Genomic DNA, 15,211 nt, shown 5'->3' with positions numbered 1-15,211 from the left:
CATGATATTGCTGGAATATGGCTAAAAGTGGCATGAAACTAAAACTCACTCACTTACTCACTTGGGCCTCCTACGATGTTGACAATGTGTTGTTAGTTCGACTTTACTATTAAAAGATTACCTTCTGTTCCTCACTATATAGTATGATCAGAAATTATTGAGAATTTTAGGAATATGTTTAATTGGATTTCTAGTATAAACAACCGTGACCAGCTATCAAGTGATTGGTTTCATTCAAGAGAGACAACTCTGTTAATCCTTTTTCATTAGTTTGTGAAGAGTTATCCCCTTTTGTTTACTTACTTGCAGACAACATTTTCAGTGATCCTCAGTATGGATGATTTAGAGAAGAGGAAGTTGATTTTAGAGTATTATAACAAGGCCATCAGATCAGCTAAAGTGATTCCAAGTAGAACAGGCATCCCTTTGTCCACTGTTTATCGTGTTTTGAAAAATATTGCAAATGGATATGGCATTGAGCACCAGGGAGGCGCAGGTAGGCCCAGAAAATTGACTGTCGGTGACAGGAGGCGGCTTGGTATTCTTGTTTCTAAAAACAAACGAAGTTGTTGAGGAAACTTAAGGCTGGATATGATTGATAGAGGAACTGTGGCTGTCTGTAAGGAGACAATTAGAACTGAGCTGCATGCAATGGGTTGGCAGAAAAGTTGAGGAATTCCATCACCGATCATGAAACCTGAACAAAAGAAGCGAAGGTTGAACTGGTGCTTACAGCATAGAAATTTTAACTGGGACAATGTGATTTTCTCATATGAAAGTCCTGTGTGGCTGTTTCCTAATACACTGAAATTCTGGACCAAACAAACTGAAAAACCTTTGTATCAACGCCCAAAGTACAGTCCGAAATTTAACATGTGGGGTGGCATATCTGTGTTAGGGGCAACTCCCCTCTGTGTATTGAAGGAAATATGAACAGTGAGCGGTACACAGATAATCTTGAGGGACATTTACTTAAATCTGCTCATGTGTTCTATGGAAATGTTTGGATTTTCCAGCAGGACAACGACCCAAAACATCGTTCAAAGCATTCACAGGCATGGTTTTGGACCCAAAATATGACATTATTAGATTGGTCAAGCTATAGCCCTGACCTAAATCCAATAGAAAATGTTTGGGGACTTATGAAAGAAAGTGTCAATAAGAAAAATCTGACAAATATTGCTGAAATGAAAGAAGAGGTGGTCCGATATTGGGACAGCATGGACCACGACTTTCTAACTTCTTTGATCAGTAGTATGCCCCGCCGCATTGAAGCCTGCATTGCTGCCCATGGTGACTTGGCAAAATACTAACTGTTCCCCTGTCTTTGAATCTGGAGTTATGTTCTGCTAATATTCACATTTAATACGTGAGTAATGAGTGAAAAAAAATAAAATAATTACAATCTTTAAATTCTCAATCATTTCTGGGTGTACTGAATCTTGAGATACAGACTGGATGTTAAGTTTGCATAAAGATATCCCAGTTTCACCAAACTTATCTCAGGTGATATCTCTTATGGAAGAGGAACTTCAGTTATATAAAGTTTGAGCATAACAAAGTTTTATGCGCATTGATGAGTGAAATGCAATTCTATTTAGGATTAGATACTTGTTTGGGAGTACCTGACATCACTTGTATGATATCTTTAATCATCATGTAACCGTTGTGTATTTTGTGAATCTACTGCCCTGCAATGGATGTCATATTTGCGTCCATTTTGAATTAATACCACAAAAATCTGCTACTAGTCCTAGATATTGAAAGGATTTTAACATGTGTTTAACTTAACAGTTACTTCTTCTCCATTCCATTGACCATGCTCACGACCCTGAGTTATTGTTGCGAGGACTTTAAGAATACATGAACATTCTTCCTTATATGTCAACAGAAATAACCGACTGGTATCTCAGATGAATTGAAGCCACACAACCCCTCGGAACCATGTCGATTGAACTACATGAAATCGGGGCGTCTGCCTCTGCGACCACATCTACCAATCCACAGCAAGCAGAGCAGAAGTCACGTTCCAGTGCCTGGCAACGACTTCAGAAGCGACTCAAGCGTAAAGGGGTAGTTGAGGTTGACATTGACCACCATCGCTATGACATGTTGAACTGTATCCGGAGCGGCATCAGACATGTGCTTCTCAACCATCCAGAACTGGGACCAAAGGTGAGGCCCGTTTGAAACCTTGTAGCAACCATCATGTACTTCCTTAAGATAGTTAAGCAAGTAGTTGTTTTCTGCTTGTTCATGGGTTTAAGAATGTCATATTTGCATCCAAATTGAAGGGTAGCCCAGGGGTTAAAGTGTTCCATTGTTCTCTCAAAGTCTGGGCTCAGTCCCGGAATGGGTACTACAGCCTCATTGTGTAACGCCTAATGATTCTGTAGGTGATATTGGTGGCCTATTGCTGAAGTGGTGGAAAATGTTACTGACTCAATATTTGTCAGTGGCATTAAATATGTTATCCCTATGTTATTTTGAGGGAATGAACATGTACCGTATATGACCGACTATAAGTCGGAAATTTGATACCAGAAAATGAAGGTAAAAAATCAGACCCGACTTATACTTGAGTTCATTAATCTACCCCAAAAAATCCCGAGATCAGGTGTGTGAATCTGCCAGCCCTGCGAACTCAACTGGCAATGTTTACACCGGAAGCAGGACGCATATACGTACTGACAACGTTTCCAAAGGTAAATGACATCGTGGGACAAATAAAACATAAAATATAAAACTTTGTTGTTTGTCTTTTGTAAAATATATTCCATAGTATAAACAATAAATTAAATTTAATCAGATATTTTTATCACGGCTATGCACTAACCGGTACTTTGTTATCGCGCGATAAAGTTGGGCCACGTGACACGACTTGTTTCACGTAAAGTAAACTTATTTGAATTCTGTGGCAGTTTTGTGTGGTGGTTTTGAAAAATACTGTTAATGATGAAAATGCAAGTTTACATTTATATCCAGATAAACCACGAAAGAAGCAAAAACTATAGCGATATTTTTCCATTTGTGACATGTCATAAAATGCCCGTGACCTCTTCTGCTATATTTCCATTGTTACGTGATCAGAAAACTGTTATAAAAAGATTTCTTAAATAATATGTATGGTCGCCTATTTCCCGATATCAGTGGCTTTTCGCTCGGTAACATGACACAACAACGGAAAATACCTCCGTTTTCGAAGCTTCGTATGAATAACATGCGAGGCGAATCGTTTGATGTCGGGCATCGTTCGAAAGCTGTGAACATCAACAATATCACTGTACCCTTGCCGAGAGTATTTTTCACACTTGTAAGAAGCAATTTTATTGGATAAAAATTGGTTTCTAATGACGCTTTTTCGCCACAGTCTGCTATAAGGGTCATGATTGGTCAAAACCAGACACGTGACCTAAGGCAGCTAATCATATTACGGCAATGGATACCGTCCTCGTAAATGAAAACTTTAGATGTAGACGAAAGTTTTGGGTAAAATAATGCTATTCTGAACATATTAAGCAAGAAATCGCTAGCTATACGTAAATTATGGGATTTATTTGACGTATCGTGCTAGGTTATGACCTGTGACAAAAATGATTCATGCATATATTTTCGCATTAAACATCGTGTCCGAGCGTGAAGATTGAGGCGGCGATACCGATTCGTACGGGGAAAGGGGCCGACTTATGCTTGAGTTACATGGTTTTGGCAAGAATTTAGAGGGTTGAGAAAGGGGCCCGACTTATAGTCGGATCCGACTTATAGTCGGTCATATACGGTATGGTTTGAATCCAAGTTCATCCTAATCATGTTTCTTGGTCTGTCTGCACCTGATTTGTAGTTATAGATGTCATAGTGATAACATCTGAGACATACATCGCTTTGGGCTTTTTTCCTATGTTAGTCTAATATAAAGTAAATATGACTGTTCCAATAGGAGTCATTTCCTTTGGGGCTGCCAATCTAGACTGGAACCCATGAGCCTAAGGGGCAGTGGTGTAGCATAGTGGTTAAAACCTTCGCTCGTCACGCCAAAGACCTGGATGCGATTCCCCACATGAGTACAATGTGTGAAGCCCATTTCTGGTGTCCCCCGCCGTGATATTGCTGTAATATTGCTAAAAGCGGCGTTAAAGCAGACTCACTCACTCACCCATGAGCCTAAATGGATTTGTCTAATTTCCTCATGCAGAACAGCTTTTATCATCATCACTTTTAGCCATTAACAAAAATGTGTTGCTCTTTGCTACTGATGTTATCACACCAACAGGCTGTTTTATTACCAACATGGGTTCACACTGGGAAGCTGCTTTCTGGTGTTCCCAACCATGATGTTGCTGTAATATTTCTATATGCAGACTTCCTGGTGTTCCCAACCATGATATTACTGTAATATTTCTATATGCAGACTTTCTGGTGTTCCCAACCATGATATTGCTGTAATATTGCTATATATGCAGACTTTCAGGTGTTCCCAACCATGATATTGCTGTAATATTGCTATATATGCAGACTTTCTGGTGTTCCCAACCATGATATTGCTGTAATATTGCTATATATGCAGACTTTCTGGTGTTCCCAACCATGATATTGCTGTAATACTGCTATATATGCAGACTTTCTGGTGTTCCCAACCATGATATTGCTGTAATATTGCTATATATGCAGACTTTCTGGTGTTCCCAACCATGATATTGCTCTAATATTGCTATATATGCAGACTTTCTGGTGTTCCCAACCATGATATTGCTGTAATATTGCTATATGCAAACTAACACAACTATACATTGTTGACAAATCAGGTATTTATCTTGTTCAAACAAAACACACCCTGCCTACCCATACTAATTTTGGATAGTTAGAAATTGGCCCTACCATGTTTACCGATATATGTGCCATTTTGGCAACCTTGTAAATCCAGCCCTGGTTTGCTCTGAAAGCACTGCACTTAGTAACAGATGGTCCTTGGCTTATGTATGTTATAGCCCATGTGTGACTAAATATCTTGTTAAACAGATGTGAAGGGAAAACTTCAGGCTTGTAGACTACACTCTATTCAGCACAGATTGTATTGATTTTTGTGTCTCTTGTCAGTGTAAAGACAACTGCAATAACCAACTGCTGAATCTTGTGTATGTGGTCCATAGACATACTTTGGAATATATCTGCCATGTTTACCATTAAGCTTGTTTGTTGTCTCAGAGTCATGTTATTGACTAGCTCTTCCATTGCACAGCCTTTTGAGTAGCCCATGATGTGGCATTTGGCAATTCTATAAATCATGTGGTTGACAGTGAGTACTGGTAATCAAATCTATACCAGACAATCAAGTGATCGAAAGTGACAGTGGCCTATAGGTAATCAAATATAGACCAGACAATTAAGTGATCGATAGTGGCAGTGGCCTGTAAGTAATCGAATCTAGACCAGACAATCAAGTGATCGAAAGTGACAGTGGCCTGTAAGTAATCAAATCTAGACCAGACAATCAAGGGATTGATAGCTCAGGTAAGTAGTTTAATCTAGACCAGACAATCAAGTTATTAATAGCTACATGTAAGTAATTGAATCTAGACCAGACAATCAAGTGATTGATAGCTACATGTAAGTAATCGATTCTAGACCAGACGATCAAGTGATTGATAGCTATATGTAAGTAATCGAATCTAGACCTGACAATCAAGTGATTGATAGTGACAGTGGCCTGTAATTAATCAAATCTAGACCAGAAAATCAAGTGATTGATAGCTACATGTAAGTAATCAAATCTAGACCAGACAATCAAGTAATTGATAGCTACATGTAAGTAATCAAATATAGACCAGACAATCAAGTGATTGATAGCTACATGTAAGTAATCGAATCTAGACCAGACAATCAAGTGATTGATAGAGACAGTGATAGCTACATGTAAGTAATTGAATCTAGACCAGACAATCAAGTGATTGATAGCTACATGTTAGTAATTGAATCTAGACCAGACAATCAAGTGATTGATAGCTACATGTAAGTAATCGAATCTAGACCTGACAATCAAGTGATTGATAGTGACAGTGATAGCTACATGTAAGTAATTGAATCTAGACCAGACAATCAAGTGATTGATAGCTACATGTAAGTAATCGAATCTAGACCAGACAATCAAGTGATTGATAGCTACATGTAAGTAGGACCGCCTGCGTGGTGTAGTGGTTAGAGCGTCTGCCCGGAAAGCGAAAGGTCGCGATCCCCGACCACATAATACTAAAAGACGTTAAAATATGGTACTTATTGGTCCCTGCCTGGTGCTCGGCATTAATGGGAACATCAAGGACTGGTCGGCTTGGTGTCAGTATAATGTGTCTGAGTGGGGTATTCATGCTTCACTGCGGCATGGTATCTGAGTGGGCTAGCACTATAAAACCAACTTCAGTCTGGGCTAGTACAAGCAGCCGCACATACACATACACATGCATGCACGTCATCATATGAGCGAAATATTCTCAAGCACGACGTTAAACCCAATTTCACCTCACCTCACATGTAAGTAATCGAATCTAGACCGGACAATCAAGTGATTGATAGCTACATGTTAGTAATTGAATCTAGACCAGACAATCAAGTGATTGATAGCTACATGTAAGTAATCGAATCTAGACCGGACAATCAAGTGATTGATAGCTACATGTTAGTAATTGAATCTAGACCAGACAATCAAGTGATTGATAGCTAAATGTAAGTAATTGAATCTAGACCAGACAATCAAGTGATTGATAGCTACATGTAAGTAATCGATTCTAGACCAGACGATCAAGTGATTGATAGTGACAGTGGCCTGTAAGTAATCAAATCTAGACCAGACAATCAAGTGATAGATAGTGTTATAAATGATCCATGTTTTCAGGTTGCCATGACAACGATCAGTCAAGTGACTGTTTCTGACTACCTGTTCAGTTTGGGTGACTCGTTCAGTCAGGATAGGATACTGGGGACCGATTCTGTCAAGGATCTCCAGTGTGGAAGCCAAAGTGGCTGACTGGGTTAGCTGTCTGACTTTGTATGCTGGTGAACCGGTACCTGACTCTGAGAGTGTGGTTTCGAATCCTGTATGGCACTCAACATCACAAAAGTGCTGTACCTTACTGAGAAAGTCTAATCCCAAATATAACATATGTTGAAAGAATCCCCAGGAGTAAAACTTCTTACAGGGCTGTTCGGGTGACTAAATCACAGATCATTACATTTACAAATGCACATCTCAAATATACACATGTGAATAATGAATTGTAATAGAGCAGGCAGGGTGACTTCCACATATTGGTATTACATTTGAAACTGCGGAACCAGGCTTTGAACATGATTGGATGCAGTATGTAATAATCTTGATTGTCTTGTGTATTGGTGTTCCCACATGTGATATTGCTGTAATATTGCTAAAAGCGGCATTAAAGCAGACTCACTCACTCACCCATGAGCTTAAATGGATTTGTCTAATTTTCCTCTTGCAGAACAGCTCTTATCATCATCACTTTTAGCCATTAACAATTTTTTTTAACTTACCTTACCATAGGTCTTATGCATATTACCTCAAGCTCCGCTTAAAGAGATCAGACAGTCGTTGATTCGCCATTCTCTAGAATGGCTACCTCGTGTATCGATGAGTGTACAGGCAATGGAAGTGACGTGATCTCCCCTCCCGCGCAAGCATGGTCCATCCAAAATCACTTTTACTTCAAGCGTCTTGCTTGTCAGACGTTTTTGTTTTCGCTAAGTTTTTCAGACACTTACTAATAGATTTCAGATATTAAAGTTGTTGGTATGTATGTTTTTCTATCTTATGTCTCTTCTCTGTGGGTGAAGAACATAATTTACAAGTAACTTCACTTACCTGGCTGCCTCGTGTTTATGTTTTTCACTTCGGTGTGGGGTGTGTTCCCACGTTCCGAGTTTTTTCCACGTGGCATGTTTGGGTGTTTTGATACCTCTAGGGTTCTTCCACCTTCTGTTTCATGCTTGTTTATGTGTACCATCTTATTTCTTGCCTAATTTGTGTGGTTTTTTTTGACGCTTTTTTCGACTCAGTGGGGACAGCCGTCTTGGTTGTTTACACGACTGTCCCACTTACTTGGGCGTGCCCATTCTTGTTGTAGGGGTGCTTCCATTTTTTTTTCTGCAGGGGTTTTGTTTCTCGGTTTTTACCTTTCACTTTGGTGTGTTACAGCTTTTTGTGTGTATGACCCGGCAGTTTTGTTGCATCTGCAAGGTGCAGAAGTCTGCCAAGGACCCTCACCCCTGGTGCCCAGACTGTGCGACTGTTGCCTGTTCCATTGATGAGCGCTGTCATTTTTGTACTCGGCTGTCTGTCGCAGATTTCAAGGCCTACCTCAGCGCCAAGAAGAGACGCTTGTCACAACGGAAGAGAAAAATGTCTTCCCCTGTTTCTTCTGTGGACTCCCGGTCTTCTCTCCCTCGAACGCCGGTCGGACGCTCCTCTCCTGTGATAGATCAGCCGTCCACCCCTGCGTCTCGTTTGCTTATGCCTGAAGCCAAACGCCCGTCTGACGCCTTTGTTGACCTATCCCACCCGGACGCTTTGTCGCATCCGGAGGTTCAGAAGTTGCCTCGGACGCTCCTTTTGCCGGCAGCTGCTGGAGCCCAAGCTAGCACCGTTCCAGCGCCGTTGCCTAGCTTTGTCCCTGCGCCGACGCCTGTGGCACTTGATTCTCCTGTTGCTGGCTTGTTGCTTCAACCGACGCCGACGCCTATGCCGACGCCCATGCTGACGCTGGCGCCCATGCTGACGCCGACGCCTGTACCAACGCCGACGCTAGCGCCAGCGCCAACTCCGACCGGTGATCGGCAAGGTAATCCGAGTAAAAAGCCACTGGATGGTGTCCCTGGAACAGCTACGAGCCAAGCTTGCGACCAGGGTCTGGTTGGCCAGCCTCGACCTTCAGGATGCTTACCTGCATGTGCCCATTTACCACCGTCACAGGAAGTACCTGAGGTTCTTTTTCAATGGGTCCCACTACCAGTGGAAAGTGCTTCCGTTTGGAATTTCCATGGCCCCGTGGCTTTTTACTCGGATTACCTTGCCGATCACCCATCATCCATCTCAGGGGCATCGACTTCGACCCTTATATAGACGACTGTCTCATGAACCACCTCAACCCTCAGTTGCTTCGCAAACAGATGCACTTTGCCATTCGTCTCTTGCAGTATCTGGGATGGATTATCAACATAGACAAATCCCACCTGGAGCCGTCCCAGGAACTGACATTTATAGGAGGCTTATTCCTGACTCATTGCGACCTTGTCAGGATTCCGCTGGATCGCTGGAGAAAGATTGTCAGTTTCGCCAACCGAGGTCTATCTCAGCCGCTCGTGCTTAGGGAGTGGCAGTCCCTCTTAGGTCTCCTCGCCTCAGCCCAGGACTTGACGCTCAGAGGTCGTTTGATGCTTCGGCCGTTACAGCGCTTCCTGTTGCCTTACATCCAGGCGGACGGCCTTCAGTTGAGGTTCCTTTTGCCGCTGCATCTCCACGCTTACCTCCGAACGTCTGCGCAGGAGTCTCCTTGACAGAATTTGTTCACGATCACGAACTGTTCGTAGATGCGTCTCTTCAAGGTTGGGGTGCACACCTCCACGACCAGACCACCTCGGGGCTGTGGTCCGCCACCGAGCTAGGATGGCTCTGAGCTTGGAGCTGCAAGCAGTCATTTTAGCGGTTCGACAATGGGTGCCTCTGTTGCGGAACACCAGGCTCCTGATAGCGTCGGACAATTCTACGGTGGTGTCGTTGATTCGCAATCAGGGAACAACCAGGTCCAAACAGTTGTTGGAGCAGACTTTCCAGCTGGCCAGTCTCCTGGACAACAATGGCATCAGCGCCAGAGCCCGACACATCCCAGGGTGCAAGAACGTCTTGGCAGACGCTCTCTCAAGGCCGGGCAAACCGTCTCCAACAGAGTGGATGCTACATCCAGAAGCTTTCAAACTTCTTTGTCACAATCACGGCCGCCCTCTGATCGACCTGTTTGCGACTTCGCTTCAACAAACAGCTTCCGCTGTTATGCGTGTCTCCGATTCCAGATCCGCGGCATGGGCAGTCGGCGCCATGTCCTTGTCGTGGGAGGGTCTGGGCGTGTCGCGCTTTCCACCACCAGTTCTGTTGCCAGCGGTGATAGCAAAGGTCAAGCGGACAGAGACGATTCGTCTGCTTTTGGTCGCGCCTTGGTGGCCAGCCAGAACCTGGTTCCCAGATCTGCGCCGTCTCGCCGAAAGAAGTCCGCAACAGTTACCAGACTGGCCTCACCTGCTCAGGCATCCGCACAGTCGACAGTGGCATCCTGATTCGACTCGGTTTCATCTGTGCGGTTGGATCATCTGCAAAAGGCGCTGAAGGCCAAGGGCTTCTCCACGGGTGTCGCCAAGGTTATTGCTCGTGCTCATCGAGTCTCCACAAGATCACTCTATGATGATAAGTGGGTTTCTTTTGAGAAGTTTTGTGCACAGATATCCAAAGGACCCGTTGAAAGCTTCTCCTCAGTTTATAGCAGAGTTCCTTCTTTTTCTTGGGAAGTCCCGGCGTCTCAAGGGCAACACTATAGGTACTCATTTATCGGCTCTTAACTCCGTTCTGGCGGTCAAGTGCGACAAAAAGATTTCCAAGGTGCCGGAACTCATCGCCGTCCTCAAAGCTTTTAAGCTGGAGGACCAGAAGGCAAAGCTACGTCCTCCTGCTTGGGACCTTAACGTCGTTCTCCGGCATCTGAGAGGTCCTCCTTATGAGCCCTTGGACACTGCTTCATTTGAGAACCTCTCCAGGAAGACAGCCTTTCTCTTGGCCCTGGCCACGGCGGCTAGGGTTAGTGAGGTCCACGCATTGGATGTCACCAGGGTGCGTTTTGAGCAGTCACGGCATGGTCTTGTTCATCTAGGACTGCTTTGGGATTTCGTGGCTAAGAACCAGCTGCCGGGACAACCCGATAGGATCTTCTCCATCCCTCCTTTGTCTTCCATTCTAGGACCTCACGACGCTGAGGAACAGCTGCTGTGTCCGGTGAGGGCACTTAAGATGTATATTGCCAAGTCATCTTCCAGGAGGCAGTCTCGTAAGAGACTGTTCATCCCGTTGTCTTCTGTGGCCAAAGGTGAAGTTAATAAGAATACTCTTGGCGCTCTGGCTCCGTACTACCATCCTGACCGCCCTCGATGATCGCATAAGATCTGCCTCATCCTACAGCCAATAATCCGCACGAGATTAGGGCTCTGGCAGCCACCATGGCTCTACACAGAAACTGCACCGTTCCAGCCATCATGGAGGGTTGTTTTTGGAAGTCCTCTTCTGTCTTCGCTAGTCATTACCTGCGTGGATTTGGCGTCGAGGGCGTGGAAGGTCTTCAATCGTTTGGTCCGCTGGTGGTTGCTCAGCAACTCACCCGTCCTACCGCCCATTAGGTAACTACTTCTTCTTACCTTCTGGTCTTCAGGTTAACTTACACCTTGGGTGTATTTGTTTTCCTTGGGGTTGCCTTTAGTTACTATCTGTCTCCTGTTCCAGGCGCCTCCTGCGACAGTCTGCCGATTCAGTAGTTTCTTCTGGTTTTCCCTTGGCATGTGGGTTTTTCTTGGGATGGTCCTCTGGAGCCCGACACCGCCGTCCTACTGTCGAATCCATATGCATAAGACCTATGGTAAGGTAAGTTAAAAATTTATTTAAATCTAAATATTTTAGATATTTAAGTACTTACCTTACCATAGGGCGGTAACTCCCTCCCAACGCTGGATGCTCCTCCCCTCTCTGGGCTCTTCGGACCTGGTCAGTAAAAGTGATTTTGAATGGACCGCGCTTGCGCGGGAGGGGAGATCACGTCACTTCCATTGCCTGTACACTCGTCGAAACACGAGGTAGCCATTCTAGAGAATGGCGAATCAACGACTGTCTGATCTCTTTAAGCGGAGCTTGAGGTAATATGCATAAGACCTATGGTAAGGTAAGTATTTAAATATCTAAAATATTTAGATATTAATAAAAGTGTTGCTCTTTGCTACTGATGTTATCACACCAACAGGCTGTTTTATTATCGACATGGGTTCACTCTGGGAAGCCGCTTTCTGGTGTTCCCAACCATGATATTGCTGTAATATTTCTATATATGCAGACTTTCTGGTGTTCCCAACCATGATATTGCTGTAATATTTCTATATATGCAGACTTTCGGGTGTTCCCAACCATGATATTGCTGTAATATTGCTATATGCAGACTTTCTGGTGTTCCCAACCATGATATTGCTGTAAAATTGATATATATGCAGACTTTCGGGTGTTCCCAACCATGATATTGCTGTAATATTGCTATATATGCAGACTTTCTGGTGTTCCCAACCATGATATTGCTTTAATATTTCTATATATGCAGACTTTCTGGTGTTCCCAACCATGATATTGCTGTAATATTGCTATATGCAGACTTTCTGGTGTTCCCAACCATGATATTGCTGTAAAATTGCTATATATGCAGACTTTCTGGTGTTCCCAACCATGATATTGCTGTAATATTGCTATATATGCAGACTTTCTGGTGTTCCCAACCATGATATTGCTTTAATATTTCTATACATGCAGACTTTCTGGTGTTCCCAACCTTGATATTGCTGTAATATTGCTATATGCAGACTGACACAACTATACATTGTTGACAAATCAGGTATTTATCTTGTTCAAACAAAACACACCCTGCCTACCCATACTAATTTTGGATAGTTAGAAATTGGCCCTACCATGTTTACCGATATATGTGCCATTTTGGCAACCTTGTAAATCCAGCCCTGGTTTGCTCTGAAAGCACTGCATGGTCCTTGGCTTATATATGTTATAGCGCATGTGTGACTAAATATCTTGTTAAACAGATGTGAAGGGAAAACTTCAGGCTTGTAGACTACACTCTATTCAGCACAGATTGTATTGATTTTTGTATCTCTTGTCAGTGTAATGACAACTGCAATAACCAACTGCTGAATCTTGTGTATGTGGTCCATAGACATACTTTGGAATATATCTGCCATGTTTACCATTAAGCTTGTTTGTTGTCTCAGAGTCATATTATTGACTAGCTCTTCCACTGCACAGCCTTTTGAGTAGCCCATGATGTGGCATTTGGCAATTCTATAAATCATGTGGTTGACAGTGAGTACTGGTAATCAAATCTATACCAGACAATCAAGTGATCAAAAGTGACAGTGGCCTATAGGTAATCAAATATAGACCAGACAATTAAGTGATCGATAGGGCAGTGGCCTGTAAGTAATCGAATCTAGACCAGACAATCAAGTGATGGAAAGTGACAGTGGCCTGTAAGTAATCAAATCTAGACCAGATAATCAAGTGATTAATAGCTACATGTAAGTAATTGAATCTTGACCAGACAATCAAGTGATTAATAGCTACATGTAAGTAATTGAATCTTGACCAGACATTCAAGTGATTAATAGCTACATGTAAGTAATTGAATCTAGACCAGACAATCAAGTGATTGATAGCTACATGTAGGTAATTGAATCATGACCAGACAATCAGGTGATTGGTAGCTACATGTAAGTAATTGAATCTTGACCAGACAATCAAGTGATTGGTAGTGACAGTGGTCTGTAAGTAATCAAATCTAGACCAGACAATGAAGTGATAGATAGTGTTATCAATGATCCATGTTTTCAAATTGCCATGACAACGATCAGTCAAGTGACTGTTTCTGACTACCCGTTCAGTTTGGGTGACTCGTTCAGTCAGGGGGCCGATTCTGTCAAGGATCTCCAGTGTGGAAGCCAAAGTGGCTGACTGGGCTAGATGGCTGACTTTGTATGCTGGTGAACCGGTACCTGACTCTGAGAGTGTGGTTTCGAATCCCGGATGGGACTCAACATCACAAAAGTGCTTAGTCTGTACCTTACTGAGAAAGTCTAATCCCAAATATAACATATGTTGCAAGAATCCCCAGGAGTAAAACTTCTTACAGGGATGTTCGGGTGACTAAATCACAGATCATTACATTTACAAATGCACATCTCAAATATACACATGTGAATAATGAATTGTAATAGAGCAGTCAGGGTGACTTCCACATATTGGTATTACATTTGAAACTGCGGAACCAGGCTTTGAACATGATTGCAGTATGTAATAAGCTTGATTGTCTTGTGTATTGGTGTTCCCACATCTCTTGAATGACTCCCAGCCTTCTTGAGCCAGGAAACTCGTTAGTCGGTCTGTGTATTGAATAACTGGGAGCTGACACAAGAGCAGTGGCATTATTCATGATCTATATTGATGATATGCAGTATTAATGATGGGCTTGCTGTATTCAGGATATGAATGGGCTATTTACCGTGTTGTCTATATGGTAATGATACATTCTGATATGTAAGTATGGTAATTATGGTAAGTTTGGGAGTGATTTGTGATGGCGAGTTATGTCGTCTCCAGCTGGTTGTGATTCTGATTGCAGAGGATGCTATGTTGGGGCTGATGGTTGGGATGGGATAGGAATTGTTTGGGGTGGGAGTTGTTTGGGGTGGGAGTTGAATGGGGTGGGAGTTGCATGGGTGGGAGTTGCATGGGGTGGGAGTTGAATGGGGTGGGAGTTGCATAGGGTGGGAGTTGCATGGGGTAGGAGTTGAATGGGTTGGGTGTTGTTTGGGGTAGTATTTGAATGGGGTGGGAGTTGCATGGGGTGGGAGTTGCATGGGGTGGGAGTTGCATGGGGTGGGAGTTGAATGGGGTGGGAGTTGCATGGGGTGGGAGTTGCATGGGGTAGGAGTTGAATGGGTTGGGTGTTGTTTGGGGTAGTGGTTGAATGGGGTGGGAGTTGCATGGGGTGGGAGTTGCATGGGGTGGGAGTTGCATGGGGTAGTGGTTGAATGGGGTGGGAGTTTAATGGGGTGGGAGTTGAATGGGGTGGGAGTTGAATGGGTTGGGAGTTTAATGGGGTGGGAGTTGAATGGGTTAGGAGTTATTTGGGGTGGGAGTTGAATGGGGTGAGAGTTGAATGGGTTTGGAGTTGCATAGGGTAGGAACTAGGAGTTGAATGGGTTGAGAGTTGAATGGGGTTGGAGTTGAATGGGTTGGGAGTTGAATGGGGTAGGAACTAGGAGTTGAATGGGTTGGAGTTGAATGCGTTGGGAGTTGCATAGGGTAGGAACTAGGAGTTGAATGGGATGAGAGTTGAATGGGGTG

At 43.4% G+C, this 15,211-nt stretch overlaps 1 protein-coding gene across 1 annotated transcript in view; it reads left to right on the top strand.

Annotated features, from left to right (window-relative positions):
* Positions 1-15,211, top strand: part of LOC124278855 (phosphatidylinositol 4-phosphate 5-kinase-like protein 1) — a 36,580-nt gene that overhangs the window by 3,570 nt on the left and 17,799 nt on the right. Inside the window, exon 2 of the mRNA XM_046714639.1 lies at positions 1,892-2,175. Within this exon, the coding sequence (XP_046570595.1) occupies positions 1,945-2,175 (231 nt within the window). The 5' untranslated portion in view covers positions 1,892-1,944. The remainder of the gene's footprint in view (positions 1-1,891; positions 2,176-15,211) is intronic.

This window comes from Haliotis rubra, unplaced genomic scaffold (genome assembly GCF_003918875.1).
Source record: "Haliotis rubra isolate DU_JTF1 unplaced genomic scaffold, ASM391887v1 Scf242, whole genome shotgun sequence".
NCBI classification, from domain to species: domain Eukaryota; kingdom Metazoa; phylum Mollusca; class Gastropoda; order Lepetellida; family Haliotidae; genus Haliotis; species Haliotis rubra.
The sequence above is the reverse complement of the archived record's forward strand: the minus strand, read 5'-3'. Positions and strand labels throughout refer to the sequence as shown.